The sequence below is a fragment of the Loxodonta africana genome, chromosome 14 (genome assembly GCF_030014295.1).
Source record: "Loxodonta africana isolate mLoxAfr1 chromosome 14, mLoxAfr1.hap2, whole genome shotgun sequence".
NCBI lineage: Eukaryota > Metazoa > Chordata > Mammalia > Proboscidea > Elephantidae > Loxodonta > Loxodonta africana.
The window spans coordinates 88,991,229-89,012,953 of record NC_087355.1 but is presented as its reverse complement, the minus strand read 5'-3'; the positions used below and the strand labels follow the sequence as shown (position 1 = coordinate 89,012,953).

General features: G+C 46.7%; 1 protein-coding gene across 3 annotated transcripts in view; it reads right to left on the bottom strand.

The window, feature by feature from the left end:
- Positions 1-1,267: 1,267 nt before the first annotated feature.
- The window catches only part of DENND3 (DENN domain containing 3), a 94,076-nt gene continuing 73,618 nt past the window's right edge, over positions 1,268-21,725 (bottom strand). The window contains exons 18-24 of one of the 3 annotated variants that reach the window (XM_064268130.1): positions 20,870-21,009; positions 18,070-18,230; positions 15,426-15,559; positions 7,580-7,698; positions 7,369-7,506; positions 6,952-7,158; positions 1,268-6,549 (exon numbers count right to left, since the gene is read on the bottom strand). In XM_064268130.1, coding sequence (XP_064124200.1) covers positions 6,958-7,158; positions 7,369-7,506; positions 7,580-7,698; positions 15,426-15,559; positions 18,070-18,230; positions 20,870-21,009 — 893 coding nt within the window. In that variant the 3' untranslated portion in view covers positions 1,268-6,549; positions 6,952-6,957. Of the gene's footprint in view, positions 7,159-7,368; positions 7,507-7,579; positions 7,699-11,321; positions 11,552-15,425; positions 15,560-18,069; positions 18,231-20,869; positions 21,010-21,725 lie in introns of those variants that run through there. The other 2 variants (XM_010588521.3, XR_010317842.1) reach the window with 2 other exon arrangements.

Genomic DNA, 21,725 nt, shown 5'->3' with positions numbered 1-21,725 from the left:
TGCTATAAATTTTCCTCTAAGCACTGCTTTAGCTGTTTCTGGGAAATTTTGATATATTGTGTTTTGATTATCATTTAGTTAAAAATATTTTGTAACTTACCTTGTAATTTCTTTTTAGACTCTTAGGTTATTTAGAAGTATATTGTTTAATATCCAACATATATTTCTTTTTTAATTTTATTGTGCTTTAGGTGAAAGCTTACAGCTCCAGTTAATTTCTCATTCAAAAATTTACACATGTATTGTTTTGTGACATTTGTTGCAATCCCCACAATATGACAGCATGCTCCCCCTTTCCACCACCCCAGGTTCCCTGTGTCCATTCATCCAGTTCCAGTCCCTTCCTGCATTTTCGTCTTGCTTTTGGACAGGAGTTGCCCATTTGGTTTTATATATTTGATTGAACTAAGAATCACACTTCTCACATCTGTTATTTTTTATTTTTTCATTGCCATTGAGTTGATTCCGACTCATAGTGACCCTATAGGACAGGGTAGAACTGCACCATAGGGCTTCCAAGGAGCAGCTGGTGGATTCAAAGTGCTGACCTTTTGGTTAGCAGCTGTAGCTTTCAACCATCGTGCCACCAAGACTCCTTTTGTTTTTATAGGCCTGTCTAATCTTTGTCTGAAAAGTGGGAATGGTTTGGGAATGGTTTCATTTGAGTTAGCAATGTGTCCAGGGGCCATAGTCTTGGGGGTTCCTCCGGTCTGCCACATCAGTAAGTCTGTTCTTTTTCATGAATTTGAATCTGTTCTATATTTTTCTCCTGTCTGGGACTGTCTGTTGTGATCCCTGTCAGAGTGGTCATTGGTGGTAACTGGGCACCACCTAGTTCTTCTGGTGTCAGGCTGGTGGAGTCTCTGACTCATGTGGATCTTTAGTCCTTTGGGCTAATATTTTCCTTGTGTCTTTGGTTGTCTGGAGCAAAGGAGAATGAAGAAAGAATGGGAGCCAACAGATGTATCTTAGATGGCCACTTGCAAGCTTTTAAGACCTCAGATGCTACTTACCAAAGTGGGATGTAGAACATTTTCCTTAGGAACTCTGTTATGCCAATTAACCTAGATGTCCCCGGAGACTATGATCACCAGCCCCAGCAACTCAGTCCTTCAAGGTGTTTGGATATGTCTAGAAAACTTCTATGCTTTTGGTTTGGCCAAGTCATGCTGACTTCCCCTATATTGTATGTTGTCTTTCCCTTCACTGAAATTGACTCCTATCTAGTTAGTGATTTCCTCTTCCCCCACCCACCCTTGTAACCATCAAGGAATGTTCTTTTCTGTGTGTAAACCTTTTCTTGAGTTTTTATAATTGTGGTCTCATATAATATTTGTCCTCTTGTGACTGATTTATTTTACTCACCATAATGTCCTCCAGATTTATCCGTGTTGTGAGATGTTTCATGGATTCATCGTTGTTTTTTATTGTTGCATAGTATTCCATTGTGTGTCTGTACCATAATTTGTTTATCCATTCATCCATTGGTGGGCATTTAGGTTTCCATGTTTTTGCTATTGTGAATAGTGCTGCAGTGGACATGGGTATGCGTATGTCCCTTTGTGTGATGGCTCTTATTTCTCTAGGTTATATTCCTAGGAGTGGGACTGCTGGATCATACAATATTTCTAGCTTTTTATGGAAGCGCCATATCGTTTCCCATAGTGGTTGTACCATTTTACATTCCCACCAGCAGTGCATAAGAGTTCCAATCTCCCTGAAACCTCTCCAACATTTATTTTGTATTTTTCTGATTAGTAACGGTATTGTAGGGGTTAGATGACAGCTCATTGTAGTTTTGATTTGCATTTCTCTAATGGCTAATGATCTTTAGCATTTCCCCATGTGTCTGTTAGCTGTTAGAATATGATCTTTGGCAAATTGTCTATCCATATCCTTTGCCCATTTTTAAACTGGATTGTCTTTTTGTTATTGAGACATTGAAGTGTTTTGTAGGTTTTAGAGATTAGACCCTTTTCACATATGTCATAGCCAGAATTTTTTTTGCCAGTCTGTAGGTTCTCTTTTTACTCTTTTCATATATTGTGTTTTGATTATCATTTAGTTAAAAATGTTTTTGGTGAAGTCTTTTGATGAGCATAAGCGTTTAATTATTTAGGAGCTCCCAGTTATCTAGTTTATCTTCTGGTATTTGTGCATTGTTAGTTATGGTTTGTATAGTATTTATGCCATGTATTAGGGCTCCTAGCATTGTGCCTGTTTTTCTTCCATGATTTTTATCGTTTTAGATTTTATATTTAGATCTGTGATCCATCTTGAGTTAGTTTTTGTGTATGGTATAAGTATGGATCTTGGTTTTTTTTTTTTACAGATGGACATCCAAATATTCCAGCATCATTTGTTAAAGGGACTGTCTTTTCCCCATTTAATGAATTTTGGCCCTTTGCCAAATATCACATGCTCACGGATGGATTTACATCTGGGTTCTCAATTCTGTTCCATTGGTCTGTGTGTCTGTTGTACCAGTTCCAGGCTGTTTTGACTACTGTGCCTGTATAATAGTTTCTAAAATCAGGTGGTGTGAGCCTCACACTTTTTCTTCTTCAGTAAAGCTTATCCAGGATCTCTTCCTTTCCATATACAGTGGGTGATTTATTTCTCCATTTCATTAAAGAATGCTCTTGGAATCTGGATCAGGATTACATTGTATCTGTAGATTCAGGTCGGTTACTGCTGGCAATTTCTAATTTCGTTGTGGTCAGAGAACATATCCTGTAAGATTTTATTGTTTTCAAATGTTTTGTTACTATTTCCTGGTCAGGGATATGGCCTAGCTTCGTGAACATTCCGTATGCACTTGAATATGTATTCTGCTGTTGTTGGGTATAGTGTTCAATCATGTCAGTTAGGTTAAGTTGGTTGATAGTGTTGTTAAATCTTCTATCTCCTTGCTAATTTTTTGTTTACTGGTTCTGTCAGTTACTGAGAGCGTGTCAAAATCTCTAACTATAATTGTGGATTTGCCTATTTTCCCCTATAGTTCTGCCACGTTTGCCACATGTATTTTTGAATCTCTATTATTAAGTGTATATACATTTAGGATTACTGTGCCTTCTTGATGGACTTTGTTGTCCCTGTTTATTTCTTATACTTGAAGTCCGATATTAATATAGCCATAGCAGCTTTTTTTTATGCTTACTGTTTGCATGATACATCTTTTTATCCTTTTACTCTTACCCCATCTGTGTTTTTTTATATTTAAACTTCATCTACTATAGAGGACATATAATTGGGTATTATTTTTTAATCCAGTTTGACATTCTCTGCCTTCTAATTGGAGTCTTTAGTCCATTTACACTTAATATAACTATCCATATGGTTAGGTTTAAGTCTGCCACCTTACTACTCATTTTCTATTTGTCACATCTGTGTTTTTCTCCTCTGTCCCTCCTTTCCTGCCTGCCTTTTGGTAAAACCAAAATGTTGTAGCACTTAATTTTGTAGCTATCCATGTGGAGATGGCAAGTGGTGCCCCAGCTCGACTAACTACACTCTGTCATACTTTATCTCATTTGGACCTCCCATCAATCCCTGCACTCAGCTGTGGCCCCCCAGTCCCTGCTGACCACCACTACACCCAGCAGAGTCTGTGGCCGAAGAATGTGCCCTCTTGATAGCCAGGGAAAAGGAAGAGCTGTCTGATGGCACAGTGAGGTGGGCTCACCTCACCTGAGGGTCCTCCTTGAACCAGGCAGGGGCAGCTAACCTTAGCTGCCTCCTCCTACCACCTTGTTCCATGACAGGACACTGGTGGCTGGGAAAGCCACCCCTCACTCCTTGGGAATGAGGAGCACGAAGCCCCACCACCTCTTCCCCTTTGCTCTCAGGTGTCAAGCCAATGTCCTCATGTGTAAACGGGGGATAACACTTGCCATCTCATGGGGCTTCCTGAGGATTAAACACAGAGTGCATTTAGAGTGTTGGTGTGGCACCTGACTCGGAGCTGGCATTCTGTAGACAGTCACAGTGTCAGTTTCCTGGGCTGCCGTGACACATTACCACAAACTGGGGGCTTCATACAGAAGAAATTTATTCTCTAATACCGCTGGAGGCCAGAAGTCCAAAATGAAGGTGTTGACGGGCCTCACTCTCTCTGAAGGCTCTAGAGAACCTTTTTTGACTCTTTGTAGCTTCTGGTGGCCCCAGGCATTCCTTGGCTTGTGGCAGCAGCACTCCAGTCTCTGTCTTCACGTGTCCTTCTCCCTGTGTCTAGCCACGTCTTCTCTATGGAGACATTTGTCACTTGGCCCACCCTAAATCCAGGAGGATCTCATATCAAGATCCTTAGTTACATCTGCAAAGACCATTTTCTACATAAGGTCACAGTCACAAGTTCCAGGGGCTGGACTTGGACTTGCCTTTGTTGGGGCCACTGTTTAGCTCACCCCACCACCTGTCGGTCAGTTTGTAGGACTGGTGGCTTGAGTGTTGCCAGGATGAAGTGAAGCTATGTCACTGGTATTTCAAGTACCAGCAGGATCACCCATATTGGACAGGTTTCAGCAGAGCTTCCGGACAAGACAGACTAGGAAAAAATGCCTGTGATCTGCTTCCAAAAATTAGTCAGTGAAAACTGTATGGCTCACAAGAGAATACTGTCCAGTGCAGTGCTGGAAGATGAGCCCCCTAGGTTGGAAGGCACTACACGATAGCTGCAACAGAGGACTCGAGCGCAGTAATGATCTTGAAGATGGCGCAGGACTGGGCAACATTTCGTCCTGTTTTACGTGGGGTCTCTGAGTCAGAGCTGTCCCCGTGGCAACTAACAACAATTTAACCCACTACAGTAGCTGTCTCATTTGCATTTCCAGTCTCTCTCAACACTTGCACAAGAGTCCAGCAAGCAGCCTGGAATGGACACTCTCTAACCCGTCCCTGGGTGCCCGGCTGTGTATAACAAGAGCCCTCTCACTCAATCCCTGCATGAAGGAATATCCCCCATTTTACAGACAGCTCAGGTCACCAGCTAGGCCCGGGTCAGGCCCTGGCCCACCTGCCTCGCCCAGGGTCCTGAGTCCTGCACAGGGCCAGGGTCCCACTGGGCTCTGCCGCAGCCGTGCGGGCGTGGGACCAGCTCTCATGTCTCTGTGAGCCGCAGCCTTGCCTCCTGGGGGCCTGCTGGCATCACCACAAGAAATGATGGCATCCACCTGCATCTCCCTGCCGTGCAAAGAAGTCATCCTCCACCTTCTCTGCACTGCTTGTTTCAGATGTGACGGCCGTCTACTAAGAGCGTGGAAAATCCACCAAGAGTAAAGGAAACAAAAACGCTCTGTGGAGACACCCTGCCTAAGCTCAGGGTGAATTAAGAGCAAGTTCAAAGTGGCCTGGAGTACTCTGAAGACCTCTTCCACCAGTCCCTGTTGGGTGAAGGAAGGACATGGACATCATCATGTATTAAATAAAAGGATTTATTATCAACGTGCTTAAAACCTCGTTACACGTGCACTGACATTAGTTTACAAATATATTTCTGACAGGCCGTCACTGTCGCTTTTCAATTTTACAGAAACAAATCTCAACCTCTTGCTCTCTGGTGCTGGCCAGGCACCCCCCCCCCGCCCCCACAGAATGCAGACACCAGGGCAGGGTCAGGCCGCTAACCTTTCTCTGCCCCACATTCCCAGAACGTCCCAAGGAGCTAACAGCAACCCAAAACCAATACCAATCAGTGATCTAGGTCTTCCAAAATGCTTGGGTCTTGTGGACCAAACCTGAGGCCAGGGCCAACGTTTTCCTTCTGCAGGCACTGCAAACCCGTCTTAAGCCCAGCCTTTTTCAGGGCTGGACAATGTCCTCAGAGAGCACCCAGGGCAAGGGTGGACTGGCATTGCGGCTGTCAGAAGCCTGAGACCCAGGGTGGCTGAGCATGTGTATGTCCACAGGCAGGCCAGCCACGCACCCTCAGAGGGTGCTCACTGGCGAGTGTTTCCTTCCACGGCCAACACCCGCACCAGAGTCTGCCTTACAGGACACTTCAGGAACAAGTCTCGATAGCGTAACAAAAATGTGCAGAAGGCCTTTTCTCAAACACATAGTTGTGAAGAGCTAAGATCTTTCTCGGTTTAAATAACAAAGCACCACCCTGTGTCTACAGGACATGGGGGCGTTGAAATGTATGCGAACATTGGGCCAGTGAGTATCCCTGGCAGCGGCTGTACTGGCAAACTAGGTAACATCGGGCTGTTCGATGGGGTTTTTGCCTTTTGAAGATGACTGGGATAAAAAAGTCTCTCCAGGTTTCATTATAAACATGCTGCATAAACTAGAAAAAACAGCGTGCCCCACCCGCCCAGCCCCTGTCCTCGCAGTCTGACTGTAGGACTGTCCCCTTCCTCTGGGCAGCTGTGGCCACATTCTCCAAGAAGGGGCAGCCGCAAGCCTGTTCCACCCCAAAGTGCTTCTCCTAAGATGCCCCTTCCTGCTTCTCAGAAGGCTCTCTGGAGACAAATCCGTGTAAGGCCTTGGGGCTCCTGGGCTCTCCACAGTGTACCCAGGGCCACCAGAAACCCACTGTTTAGTATGTGTCTGTGAAGTGAAGGAAGGAAGGAGAGGAAGAGGCAAAACCAGGATTATGAAAACGCAGGTCACCATGGGACTCAGCACCATCTGGCTGGCTCTGGTCCGCTTCCCTGGCCACAGATTCTAGAACTCTCTACACAGTGCACAGGGTAATCGCTGTTTCTCCGCAGAGGTTATCCCAGACGAGACCTGGCCACTGGCCACAAAGCACCCCAACACAAAACGCCCTTGGCACAACTGGTTCTGGGAACTGGAGAGTCCGGGACAAAGTGTATAGTCATCGGTTCTGTCCCCGAGCAGATTGGGCTTCCCCACCGGCTGTCACCCCCACCCATAAACCACGGGTGAGCTTGCTCTCCACCCTGATCCTGGGCCAGCTCCCACACACAGACACAGGTGAGGCTTTACCCATGTTCACTCGACTTTCCAGATGGCGATCTTGCCCTCCTCCCCGCCAGAGCCGCTCAGCACGTATCGGTCTTCGGCTGAGCACAGAGTTGTCACCGTGTCTGTGTGGGCCACCAGCTCCTTGTCCACAGTCTTCCTCTCGGTGTTGATCACGTAGACTTTCCCTTTGAGTTGTCCCTGCGACAGCCCCTTGCCGCCCACCCAGATCTGTCCGGGAGAAACGGGGCGTCAGCCACGTGACCGGGGCAGCCCACCCTGGGGAGGGGGTCCTTATTGGACTCGGCCACATGCTGAGACCTGCGAGGCCAGGCCACCCAGTGCCGTGTTCTGCCTGTGCCCCCTCAGGAGAGAAGGGACCTGAGGCCCAAAGGCACAATGGCCTGAGCGCAGAGATGGCCTGGGCACCTCGTGCCTTACCTGCCTCTTGACCCTGATCATGCAGCTGACCTCAGTGCAGTCCTGCAGGGGGACCCTCTGGGGGGGCTGGGTGAGGTCCTGCAGGCTCCAGATGTAGACCTCGCTATACTCTGCACTGGCAGCCCAGAGCTGCTCCTCCTGAAACAGAGCAGACCCTGAGGCATCCACCGCTCTGCCCCAGCCAACACACCCGGCCCCCACCCTGCAGTACCTCGGGAATCAGCTGGAAGCCCAGGAAGGAGGTGCTCTTATTGTAAAAGCTCTCAACAATTTTCAGTTCTTGACGAAGAAACCCATTGGTTGTCACCACCACGATGCTGTTACCTGTACCTGCAGAGAAAGCCAGAGTGAGTAGCAGTCGAGTGGAATCGAGACTCTAAAGGTGAACAGCTAGGAAATTATGACGTGTGGCAGACAGCCACCAAGCCAGGGTGCCTGCTCTTTCCATACCAGCTGTGGTTGAGGCAGCCTTGGTCACGGCCATGTCTCCAGCACAGGCAGGGGCTTTCACATCTTCTCACCAGTGTCCCTCCTCCCAGCCACATCTGTGACCGCTAGCCCCATTTTCACTGCTAAGGAAACCACTGGAACCCACCTCCTTTTCTGAGGCTTTGCTCAAAGTGGCCAGAAGACACATCAGCTTTCCAAGTGTTTCCTGCAGTTGTTTTCGATTTGCTATCACTAGAAGCCCCCCACCCCCCACGCATCTGTCAGTTTGTCCTACTGTGGAGGCTTGTGTGTTGCTGGACGCTATGCCACCAGTATTCAAATACCAGCAGGGTCACCCATGGAGGACAGGTTTCACCTGAGCTTCTAGACTAAGACAGAATAGGAAGAAGGACCCAGCAGTCTATTTCTGAAAAAAATTAGCCAGTGAAAACCTTACAAATAGCAGCAGAATATTGTCTGATACAGTGCCGGGAGATGAGCCCCCCAGGTTGGAAGGTGCTTAAAAGATGACTGGGGAAGAGCTGCCTCCTCAAAGTAGAGTCAACCTTAGTGACGTGGATGGAGTCAAGCTTTCGGGAACCTTCATTTGCTGATGTGGCATGACTCACAATGAGAAGAAACAGCTGCAAACATCCATTAATAATCACAATGTGGAATATACGAAGTATGAGTCTAGGAAAATTAGATATCCTAGGCATTAGTGAGCTGAAATGGACTGGTATTGGTCAATTTGAATCGGACAATCATATAGTCTGCTATGCTGGGAACGACAACTTGAAGAGGAATGGCATTGCATTCATCGTCAACAAGAACATTTCAAGATCTGTCCTGAAGTACAATGCTGTCAGTGATCGGATACAAGGAAGACCAGTTAATATGACTATTATTCAAATTTACACACCAACCACTAAGGCCAAAGACAAAGGAATGGAAGCTTTAACCAACATCTACAGTCTGAAATTGATTGAACATGCAATAAGGATGCATTGATAATTACTGGTGATTGGAACATGAAAGTGAGAAACAAAGAAGGATCAGTAGTTGGAAAATATGGCCTTGGTCATAGAAACGATGAGATTGCATGATAGAGTTTCACAAGACCAATGACTTCATTGCAAATACCTTTTTTCACCAACATAAATGGTGACTGTACACATGGACCTCACCAGATGGAACACACAGAAATCAAATTGACTACATCTGTAGAAAGAGACAATGGAAAAGCTCAGTCATCAGTCAGAACAAGGCAAGGGGCCAACTGTGGATCAGACCATCAATTTCTCATGTACAAACTGAAGTTGAAACTGAAGAAACTTAGAAGTCCACAAGAACCAAAGTACAACCTTGAGTATATCACACTTGAATTTAGAGACCATCTCAAGAACAGATTTGACACGTTGAACGCTAATGACCAAAGACCAGGAGAGTTGTGGAATGACATCATACATGAAGAGAGAGGTCATTAAAAAGACAGGAGAGAAAGAAAAGACCAAGATGGATGTCAGAAGAGACTCAAACTTGCTCTTGAACTTCAAGTAGGCTAAAGCAAAAGGAAGAAATGATGAAGTACAAGAACTGAAGACTTCAAAGGGCATCTCGAGAAGACAAAGTATTATAATGACATACCAAAAACCTGGAGATAAAAAACCAAAAGGGAAGAATATGCTTGGCATTTCTCAAGCCACAAGAACTGAAGAAAAAATTCAAGCCTCGAGTTGCAATAGTGAAGGATTCCATGCAGGAAGCATCAAAAGATGGAAGGAATATACAGAGTCATTATACCAAAAAGAATTAGTCGATGTTCAACCATTTCAAGAGGTGGCATATGATCAGGAACCAATGGTACTGAAGGAAGAAGTCCAAGCTGCTCTGAAGGCATTGATGAAAAACAAGGCTCCAGGAATTGATGGAATATCAATTGAGATGTTTCAACAAACAGATGCAGCGCTGGAGGTGCTCACTCCTCTATGCTAAGAAATGTGGAAGACAGCTTCCTGGCCAACCAACTGGAAGAGATCCATATTTATGCCTATTCCCAAGAAAGGTGATCCAACCGAATGTGGAAATTATAGAACAATATCATTAATGTCACACGCAGCAAAATTCTGCTGAAGATCATTCAAAAACGGCTGCAGCAGTATATCGACAGGGAACTGCCAGAAATTCAGGCTGGTTTCAGAAGAGAACGTGGAACCAGGGATATCATTGCTGCTGTCAGATGGATCCTGGCTGAAAGCAGAGAATACCGGAAGGATGTTTACCTGTGTTTTATTGACTATGCAAAGGCGTTCCACTGTGTGGATCATAACAAACTATGGATAACATTGCGAAGAATGGGAATTCCAGAACACTTAATTGTGCTCATGAGGAGCCTTTACATAGATCAAGAGGCAGTTGTTCAGACAGAACAAGGGGATACTGATTGGTTTAAAGTCAGGAAAGGTGTGCGTCAGGGTTGTATTCTTTCACCATACCTATTCAGTCTGTATGCTGAGCAAATAATCCAAAAAGCTAGACTATATGAAGAAGAACGGGGCATCAGGATTGGAAGGAGAGTCATTAACAGCCTGCGTTATGCAGATAACACAACCCTACTTGCTGAAAGTGAAGAGGACTTGAAGTACTTACTGATGAAGATCAAAGACCACAGCCTTCAGTATGGATTACAGCTCAAGAAAACAAAAAGCCTCACAACTGGACCAATGAGCAACATGATGATAAACAGAGAAAAGATTGAGGTTGTCAAGGATTTCATTTCACTTGGATCCACAATCAACAGCCATGGAAGTGGCAGTCAAGAAATCAAAAGACGCGTTGCATTGGGTAAATCTGCTGCAAGAGATCTCTTTAAAGTGTTCAAAACCAAAGATGTCACCTTGAGGACTAGGGTGTGCCTGACCCAAGCTGTGGTATTTTCAGCCACCTCATATGCATGCAAAAGCTGGACAGTTGAATAAGGAAGACTGAAGAATTGATGCCATTGAATTCTGGTGTTGGCAAAGAATATTGAATACACCATGGACTGCCAAAAGAGTGAACAAATCTGTCTTGGAAGAAGTGCAACCGGAATGCTCCTTAGAAGCAAGATTGGCGAGACTGCATCTTACATACTTTGGACATGTTGTCAGGCGGGATCAGTTTCTGGAAAAGGACATTATGCTTGGCAAAATAGAGGGTCAGCGGAAAAGAGGAAGACCCTCAATAAGATGGATTGACACAGTGGCTGCAACAATGGGCTCAATTATAGCAACAATTGTGAGGATGGCGCAGGACCGGGCAGTGTTTCCTCCTGTTGTGCATAGGGTCACCGTGAGTCGGAACCAACTTGATGGCACCTAACAAGGACATCACTGGAAGGCCAAGCAAATCCTAACCCAGCCAGTGGTGGTTAGAACAAATGATGGGTACTGCCTTGCCCTGTGGACTGCATCCCTGGGTTTGGTTTAAGCGCTTTACTGGATCTGTTTCTGTCAGTCACTGAAGTGAAATGTCTTTCTACGTACCAGGAGTGCTTCCACATCTATAAACCAGGTGTAGTCAAGGTGACGCCCCAGGTCATAGTGACCCACAGGTGTCAGAGCAGATCTATGCTCCATAGGAATCTTAATGGCAGAGTTTTTGGAAGTAGATTGCCAGGCCTTTCTTCCGAGGCACCTCTGGGTGGACTTGAACCCTCCAGCCTTTGGGTTAGCAGCCAGTTGTGTCACTGTACCACTCAGGGACCCTGTAAGAGCTATAATAAATGAAAATTAGTATCTCTGAGAGGCTGTAGAATCTAATCTACAGGAAGTCCTGACAATCTTTGAGGAATGGCTTAAGTGCTGCAAGGCGCTCCTTTCCTCCTCTTTTGTTGTGTGCGTCCCTCCACCAGCCACTCTGCTAAGGCCGGTGTTACAGACAGCGTCAGTGATCAGAGATACAAGCCGTGTCCTGAGGGATCACCACACAGACTCTAGAGACGGGCCTGTTTCCAAAAAAGGAGCAAAAATACGGTTTTATAGCAGCACTGTTCACAATAACCAAAATGTAGCAACAGCCAAAATGTCCGCCAGCAGATGAATAAACAGAAGATGGTCTATCCATACAACGGAGTATTGTTAGACGAGGCCAAGGAATGAAGTCCTGATGTTTGCTACAGCTTTGAAAACGTCCAGCGAAAAGAGCCAGACACAGACAATCGCGCACTGTGCAATTCCACTGGTGTGGAGTCCATGCAGTCTAGGCGAGGCAAATACGTGGCCACAAAGTACAGACGAGCGTTGGCTAGGGTGGAGGGATCTGGGGGGGTTGGCGTCGGTGATGGCTAAAGGTAGAGGAATTTTTTAGGAGTAATTAAAGGTGCTAAAATTGATTGTGGTGTGATGGTAGGTGGACTCAAAGCCACTGAACTGCGTACTTTACATGAGTGAACTCTGGTATGTGAATTAAATTTTGATAAAGCTGAACACACCAATTAAAAGAGATTGTAAGACTGAAATTTTTTTTGAAAAGCCAAGTTCCAACTATATGCTGCTTACAAAAGAAGCACTAATTTTTAAGTAACTTTTAAATTTGGATACAATTTCTAACTTAGAGAAAGGTTGCAAGAACGTTTTGTTCATTCTCCAGGTCTGTGTGTCTGTCTGATTTTTTCCTGCACCACCGAGAGTAAACTGCAGATACCGTGCGTTTTCCGCTACATTCTCAGACTGCGTCTCCTACAGGCAAGGGCGTTTTCTTACATAACCACAGTACTGTTACCAAAACCAGGACACTTAGCGTTGGTGAAACACTATGATGTGATCTGTAGTCCAAAGGTACAGCTGGACCAACTGAACATTACCAGTAGCTTCTGTTACAGCCACTTTCCCAGGCCCAGAACCCGATCTATGATCACGCGTGTCGTTTAGCTGTCATTAAGAGACACAGTGATTATAAAGACAGGTTGAAAATAAAAGAGTGGTAATGATATACCATGCGAACACAAACCACAAGAATGCTGGTGTGATTGTACCATACAGACATTTCATAACAATCAAAGGGTCACTTTACCAGGAGCATATAACAGACTTCAAAATATTGGAAGCAAAGACTGACAGAACTAAAAGTGGAAAAATTCACACAGAAAGCTGGGGGTTTTAACACTGGACCCTCAGTGATTGATACAATAAGAATCAGTAAGTACCTAGTAGAACTCAATAACACTATCAGCCATCTTGATCTAATAGACATATTGTATCAACATATTTAACTAAAAGGATCAAAATCATAGTTTTCTTTGAAGACAACAGAATTAAAATAGAAGTCAGTTTAACAGCTAGCCAGCCAGAGAAGTCCCCAGTGATTGTGTACTGAGTAACAGACTTCTAAATAACCATGAGTCAGAGACAAATTCACAGGCAAATTTAAAAATTACTCCAAACTACAAAATAATGAAAACCAATATATCAAAAATTGTGGGCTGCAGCTACAGCTTTAGATGCCTCTACGAGAAAAGAAAGGCTTAAAAATACACTTGCAACTGAAGAGACTAAAAAAAGACGAGCAAGTAAAATCTAAAGAAAGTTGAAGGAAGGAAATAATAAAGGTACAAACAAGTCAAACTAGAAACAGACGTAGGTAAAAAGCAATCAAACCAGATGTTGCTTTGAAAAGATTTAATAAAATCGATAAACTGTTAGCAAGACAGAGAAAGAAAACACACATTATCATCATCAGAAATGAAGGGGGACATCTCTACAGATCCTACAGACATTGAAAGGATAATAAAGGTGTATAAAGAATAGCTTCACGTCAATAGGAAACCCTGGTGGCATAGTGGTCAAGTACTACAGCTGCTAACCAAAGGGTCGGCAGTTTGAATCCACCAGGCGCTCCTTGGAAACTCTATGGGGCGGTTCTACTCTGTCCTATAGGGTTGGTGTAAGTCAGAATCAACTCAACAGCACTGGGTTTGGTTTTTGGCTTTTTATGTCAATAAGTTTGACAACTTACATGAAATCCCCTGAGCCACATAACTAACAGCAGCCCCCTGACGTCAAGTTGATTCTGACTCTTAGAGACCCAATAGGACGTAGTAGAACTGCCCCATAGGGTTTCCTAGGCTGCAGTCTTTATGAGAGCGGATCTCCATGTCTTTTCTCCCATGGAGTAGGCTGGTGACTTCCAGTTAGCAGCCACAACAACAGGCGCATAGAAAAGCATTTGAAGCAGGAGAGCAGTGGGACGCAGACCCCAAAGTCTCTCAAAAAGACCAGACTTAATGCTCTGCCTGAGACTAGAAGGACCCCGGAGGTCATGGTCCCCACACCTTCTGCTAGCCCAAGACAGGAACCATTCCCAAAGCCAACTCTTCAGACAGGGATTGGACTGGACAATGGGACAGAAAATGATACTGGTGAAGAGTGAGCTTCTTGGATCAAGTAGACACACGAGACTGTGTTGGCATCTCCCGTCTGGAGGGGAGATGAGAGGGCAGAGGGGGACAGAAGCTGCCCGAACGGACACGAAAAGAGAGAGTGGAGGGAAGGAGCGTGCTGTCTCATTAGGGGGAAAGCAATTAGGAGTATATAGCAAGGTGTATATAAATTTTTGTATGAAAGACTGACTTCATTTGTAAACTTTCACTTAAAGCACAATAAAAATTAAAAAAAGCATTTGATAAAGTTCAACCATTTATGGCTTAAAACTTGCCGGATACTAGGAATGGAAGGGTCCTCCTGTGTCAAAACCCAACCAACCCTATACTTCTGTTTTGTGCATTTTACTGAGTATAAAAATATGCTTCAGCTTGGAAATGTTCTCACAACCACGACCCATCTTATCTGGCATATACCTGGGCCGACTTCAAAGTGCAGACCACCCCTGTGCTGTGTGACGTTCAGAAACAGAGCACATGACTAGTCAGTGTCTGCGTCTCCGCCACACCCGGCTGGGGGCCACAGATGCGCTGCCGCAGCGTGTGTGGGAACAGCAGAGGAGGTACACCTCACCCAGCTTCCCATGTAAGTGGCAGGGCTCAGGGCAGTGATGGCTTGGGGCATCTGAGCTGGGTTCACCGCCAGGGGTGGGAGAGGGCAGGCAGTAACGAGCCGGCCGTGGCTAGGGGAGTGTGGGGTCCCGGACAAGCGGCAAATTCAGGTGCAAAAAGAGCACTGGAGGACATGGAAAAGAAACCAGAGTTGAAAAACAGGAACTGGAAATGTGTAAAGGAGGCGAAAATGGGCTTTTAGCTCAAACTCGGTGTTCTGGATTGAACTGTGCCCCCAGAAACTGTCCAAGTCCTGTGACCTTGTCTGGGGAAGAGGTTTTTCTTAGACGACATCAGTTACATCACACCTGAGCAGGGCGCATCCTAGTCCTGACCCCTCTGAGTGAGGTCTTACAGAAGCGGAGACATCATCTGAGAGCCCATCCAGAAGCCAAGGATGCCTGAGGCTGCGGACAGACAGACAGCACAACCCCTGCCGACACCCTGATTCGGCCTCCCAGCCTCCAATTCCTGTTCTCTAGCCTGCTTGGTGGTGTGTTGTGGCAGCAGCCCTGGGACATCCTGACACCGAGTTTCCTTTTCCCTGAGCGGGGAGCTGGCCCATTCCCACTGTGGCCGAGGTAGGCCGAGGACTTACAGCACCACAGGCGGCCCTGGTGGAGTCTGGCAGACGTCAGGGTGTGGCCCGGCAGCTGGAACCTGCTGGTGACCCGCAGCGTGCTCACGTTCCACGCCAGCACCATCCCGTCCCGGCTGCACGAGTACACCTCGCTGGGGATGCGAGCACACCACACACACAGTTAGCTGTGGCCCGTGAAAACACAGCACCCATTTAGTCCAGGCAAGGACAAAGTCGGCACTAGATAAGGCACCCACAACACGGGGAGTGAGCACTATGGAAAACCCCCATCAGTGCGGCAGAGCAGGACTTCGCTACAGTGAGAACCAGTCGTCAGAGCCGTGTGTTAGCAGAACTGTGTACCATTGGGTGGTTTTCTCCACAGGATTTTCTGTGGGTGATTCAGGAAGTAGATCACCAGGCCTTTCTTCCAGGGCACCTCAAGATGGACTCGAACCTCTAACCTTCCGGTTAGCAGCTGAGCACGTTAACCATCCGCACCACCCAGGGACCCTAGTTACAATAAAAGTCCCCTCAGAGCACAGCCGGTGCAGCAGGGAAACACTGGTTTCACAGGAGGGAGGTGCCTCCCATCACCGTTAGGTGAACAGGACCGTAATGTGACTGCTGTCTAAAATCTAGCATCGGTAGTGGGCCATCCAGCTTACGCAGGGGCTAGTGGAAACAGATCTCCTCTCCGACGATCCGGTTTAGTCATCAAGACCACCCTCCACCCACGGAGACGGCGGGGGCTGTGGATGCCAGGAACTGCACACACAACCCTTGTTCCTGAGCCGCCTTAATTTCAGGGTTGTACCTACAGTCCCCACGCCCCGCTTTAGGGTAAAAGGGGCAGGAAGCAGAGTGGGCCTGCGTTGGAACAAGGGCCAGCTGGGCCCCAGGAGGGCCTGCCCTTACAAAGGAGGTGACCGTGGGTATGCCACCAAGGAAAAGGGAGGCCCCTTCTTGCTCTCCAGCCTAAGTACACCAGGCCCTGTTCTCAGCACAAGCACCCAGCAGGGAGCAGACAGCCTCCAGAGCTGACATTTTTCTTTTTAATTTAATTTGTTGTCGACAATATACACAGCAGAACATGTACCAATTCAACATTTCCTACAGGTACTGATGACATTCTTTGAGCTGTGTAACCATCTCACCCCTTTTTCTGAGTGGCTCCTCCCCGATTAACATAAACTCACTGCCCCCTAAGCTTCCTGTCTCGTCTTTCAGGTTACTCTTGTCAATAGGATCCTGTGCGGTTAAAATCTTAAAAGAGCACAATACTCAAGGCAGACATTCTTCACTAGTTAAGCTAAACTATTGTTTGGCTAAAGGGGGTATTTTTGTTTCAGGTTTAAAGTGATCTCAAGGCCATAGTTGCGAGGGGGTCCCTTCAGCCTGGGGAGCCGACATCCTTACTGCAGATGAGGAGACTGTGAGGAGGCCAGTACGTAGCTTGCGGGGAAGTGGTAAGTGGGCAGATGGAGCAGGAAGCAAGGTGGGAAACAGCTGTGGCTTGCCTGTGGGGAAGTTTGGAAGGGCCGGGGAAGGTTCCCTGACCAGCAAGCTCCCCCAGTGGGTGTGAATCTCACAAGGAAGAGCCAGGCCCCCATTCCCCCTCTCTGAGGGGTGAGGTTATGGAAGGACAAGTCTGCAGGGCAGACCAGCTTGAGTCCGTGTGGCTTCAGATGGCCCCTCACGCTCCTGCTGGAGGCTCCTCATGGGCCCAATCAGGAAGTTGGGTCCCAGTCTCACTTTTCCACAATGGTTTGACCCCAGGCAGGATGGGGCTAGAGGTGGGAAGGGGGTGGACAAGCACAGACCATTTTAGGGGGGCTGTTCCCACCTTTGGCCGGTGTGAACAGTTAACATACTTGGCTGCTAACCAAAAGGTTGGTGGTTTGAGTTCATCCAGGCCACCTTGGAAGAAAGGCCTGGCAATCTACTTGCCAAAAAATCAGCCACTGAAAACCCTGTGGAGCACAGTTCTACTCTGACACACATGGGATTGCTATGAGTCAGGGTCCACTCAATGGCGACTGATTTTATTCTCGCTTTTAGGGGATTCTAATGCCTACTGTTACCAGGGTGGGGTGGGGCGGGACTGGAGTGCCCAGCACAGTGCTTTCAGGGGGAAAATCAACGGAACGGGTTTAAAATGAGGGTTTCTGGGGCTCAAAACTACAACCTACAGGAAATGTCCAAGAAAGCCAGTTGAAATGGAGCTTTCCAGAGTCAACCAGGAAAGCCTGGTGGTGGATGTGCCCTGAGGGCCGGGTGGCGGTTTACAGGCTGCTGACCTGCAAGCAACTTTAAAAAAACTTGGGGGGCAGGAAGAGGTATAACAATATGGAAAAAATTGAGCCAACGTGAAAAACCAGATCTCACACAAATCCCAATTCCTGACGTCAGGGGAAAAATCAGAGAACATAATCAGTCGCTCCCTCCGGAGGAGTCCAGCCCTTTAGTGCCGCAGGCCCAGCCGCTCCCTGTAATGTTCTCAGCAGAAGGCGGAGCCCACTAGCCACCTACCTACCATTGTGCCCACCCCGGAGCTGGTCTTACAGAAGAGCAGTGTCACCTGACTCCTGTCCCAGCCCCGCAGCCCCCTCTTTGCCTGGCCAGCCCTCGAGGCACGGGAGTCCAAGAGCCAGCTGGTTACCTGGGCGTCTTCTCTCCATCCTGCACAATCAAGTCCACGACACTGGTGCGGTGGTCGGTCAGCTGCTTGTTGCAGGACATGCTGTGGACGTTGATGATATAGATGACCGAGTCTTCAGAGCCGATCCACACCTGGCTCTGCTCGGCCATCACCATGCAGTTCTAGGGGGCCGGAGAAACGTGAGAAACGCGTTAACAGCAGGCAACACAGTCAGCGTGCCCGGGAGCCGGAGAGAGCATTCTCAGAGCCTCTGGCTTAGCAGAGCCAACAGCCAGGGACTATTTTTAGACTTTCTGAAATTAGAAATTAGGGATTAAAACATTTAAGAGCTATAACAGCCACACAGACAAACACAGGTGTGTCTGCCTGCTCATCTCCATCAATCCAAACACATCGGTAGGGCGGCGAGGTCTGCATTGTCTCACCTTCAACCCCCTGAGCTGGTGTCGGACAAAGAAAGTTAGCCCCCTGCCTCATTCCCTGTTTATGATTGTCTTCATCAGGATGGAGGCAACGATTTACTGAGAGGTGTAAAAATGCCTCAGTACCTCAAATACAGATTTCAGAGGGTAAAAGTCAGATTACACTGGAGAGGGGCAAAAGCTGGAACCTGTGTAAGGCGGAAACTGTCAGAGAAGGAAAGCTCAAACATTTTCCACTAAAATAAGTGATAGAAAAGTGGTGAGACCGAGCCCTGTGAAAGGCAGAAAAGTGGTGAGACCGAGCCCTGTGAAAGGCAGAAAAGTGGTGAGACCGAGCCCTGTGAAGGGCAGAAAAGTGGTGAGACCGAGCCCTGTGAAGGGCAGAAAAGTGGTGAGACCGAGCCCTGTGAAAGGCAGAAAAGTGGTGAGACCGAGCCCTGTGAAGGGCAGAAAAGTGGTGAGACCGAGCCCTGTGAAGGGCAGAAAAGTGGTGAGACCGAGCCCTGTGAAGGGCAGAAAAGTGGTGAGACCGAGCCCTGTGAAGGGCAGAAAAGTGGTGAGACCGAGCCCTGTGAAAGGTAGAAAAGTGGTGAGACCGAGCCCTGTGAAAGGTAGAAAAGTGGTGAGACCGAGCCCTGTGAAGGGCAGAAAAGTGGTGAGACCCAGAAAAACAAGGCAGCCCCCTTGAGCTCCAGCTCTGGAAGTTTTCACTGTAACACTGGATGTAGTCATTTTCAGTGGTGGCTAATTATTGCTACTTATCTATCTTTGGAAACCCTGGTGGCCTAGTGGTTAAGTGCTACGGCTGCTAACCAAAAGGTTGGTAGTTTGAATCCACCAGGCGCTCCTTGGAAACTCTACAGGGCAGTTCTACTCTGTCCTGTGGGGTCGCTATGAGTCGGAATCGACTTGACGGCAATGGGTGTTTTTGGTTTTAAGTCAGAAGAAAGCTTTTAAAAGAATTGATTAGTTTTACCAAAAAATATCCTTATAATTTAGAAAAGGCTGGTTACTTGCTAATTTCAGAATTGCTCATTTTAAAAAAGCATTTCCCTTTTGGCACCTACCTGAGGATTGGTATAATTTTAATAAAATGTCTCTTTTATAGGGGCCAGAAGATGTCTTAGACAAACGACTTAGAACTTCACATTTCACAGGAAGCAGCATTTTCCTGAGATAATTACCCAAGCTTCTTTCTCATTGAATGGTACAAAATATTTCTGTGAAGGTAACAGGAAGATTTCTTCACATAACTGGGGTAACTTAATGTTTTAATCCTGGCCTGACTGGAGGGCAGCGAGACTGCTACAAAATACAGCCTTTAGATTTTATTTTAAGCAGGATTTGAAATGTTATTCTATCGTTAAAAAGTTCTTATAACCAAGAACAAGCAGAAAATAGTTAAATTTAGAATAAGAACTATAAAATTTCTCCTCGGGTATTTTTTGGAGGGTATAGGGTGGGTCGAAAGAAAGCATTATTAGACTTAGGTAACTATTCTGATTTACTGTGTCAGGATCCTGTTAGTCACTAGAGACTCATCATTTGAGTACACAGGGGAAGAGGTTTACCCATTTCTTACTGTCTTGCTAACATGTACAGTTGGCCCCCCAGGCATCTAGGAGGGAGCCGCACCCCTTCAGCCTTAGTATCTGAAGTCTTTCTGTTTGACAGCAGTTTTGAAAAGCATGTACTCTGGGTCCAATTGTCACAGTACTTTTAAATGACATCACAGAGCCATCAAAACTGATACTAAGTAATGCCTAATCCTCTGGTAGGTAGACTTCCCGAGACCACTGTTTTCACCTTGAACGTGAAACAATTCCTTCTATCAGGTAAAAGGCAGCAGGGCATAGGGATCTCCCCCTAGTGAGACCCCAGAGACCGTGGCTTCTTTCACATCTGTCTGTGTGGTGTCTTGACCAGGATGAAGCCCACCAGACAGATGCGTAGATGTGAAACTATTTTAAAGTATAAATGCAATTTAAATGTGGGACGGTACAGCCACCCTGGAGTCACAGACTTAAAGAGCAAAGAAAAAAGACCTGAGGTAACAGTAAAAGTGAAGCGTGCAGCTTAAGTGAACGTACGGAATAGTCTGTAAGTGGTAGTGATAAGCCGTAGCCAGTTCTAAGTCAGGAACAAAGAAACAAGGGAGGAAGAAAGGAGAAAAGAGTAAGGATGGGACAGACATTTAAGGTAAAGGCTCAGGATGAAAATTAAAACCTCCCCCTTGCAGAAGCTGCGTGCTGCTATGGAGTGGCAGGGACATGGGTCCCACTGTCGTATGCAGGCTGCCCGGCTCACTTTTCAAAAGTCCCTCCTCGATCCGGAAGCTCTTGAGATGGTAGGGATTTCGTGGCATTCCGGGTACTCACCAGTTTAGACGCGCCCACTTTGAAGCAGTGCTGGTGGACCGTCCACGAGGAGGCATCGAACACAACCACCTTGCCTTCACTCAAAGCACACCATAATTTGGGGTGAGCGTCTGCAGTTTTTTCTGCTGGGTCAAGATGCCCTAAAGAGGAAAGCAACCCCAAAATGTTCAAAGGAGCCCCTTTCAGCACGTCAGCAGGTGAGGCGTGGGGGCTGGGTGCCTGCTCAGCACCAGGCACGGTGCTAGGTGCTGGACATACAGCGGCGAGCAGAAGCAGACTGACCCGCCCTCATGGAGCTCAGAGTCTGTGCGCCACCTGGCTCCCATCAGACAACCACCCAGACAGGCACAGAAGCAGCTGTGACAACTTGTAGCTGGGCTGGATGTTTCTGTTTTTAAGGAGCCTAAAAATCTTTTTTCCAAATGGACCATTTAGTCCATTCACTAGGCTAATCATGGATCTGCTGAGGTTTAAGTCCACTACTTTAGTACTTCCTATCTGTCCAACCAGTTGGTTTGAATCACCTAGTCCATCCTGATTAAAAGAGGCCAGTCAGTTTTAAGGGAAACGGTGAAGCTAATCACTTGGATCTAAAAATACTTGGTTTATTCAGATGCCATGATGAGAAAGCCCTGGCCTGTGGTGTTAAGAATTCTAGTGAACTACCATGAACAAGTTCCTTCTGTGCTATGAGACCAGAACTGGATGGTGCCTGGCTACCATTTCTGAACATTCTGATCTAAGAGGCTATAGAAGAATCCTGATCAAAAGGGGAAAATGCAGAACAGAATTTCAAATTCCCATGGACTACAGACTTTCTGGAGCCGTGAAGGCTGCATGAACCCCTGAAACTATT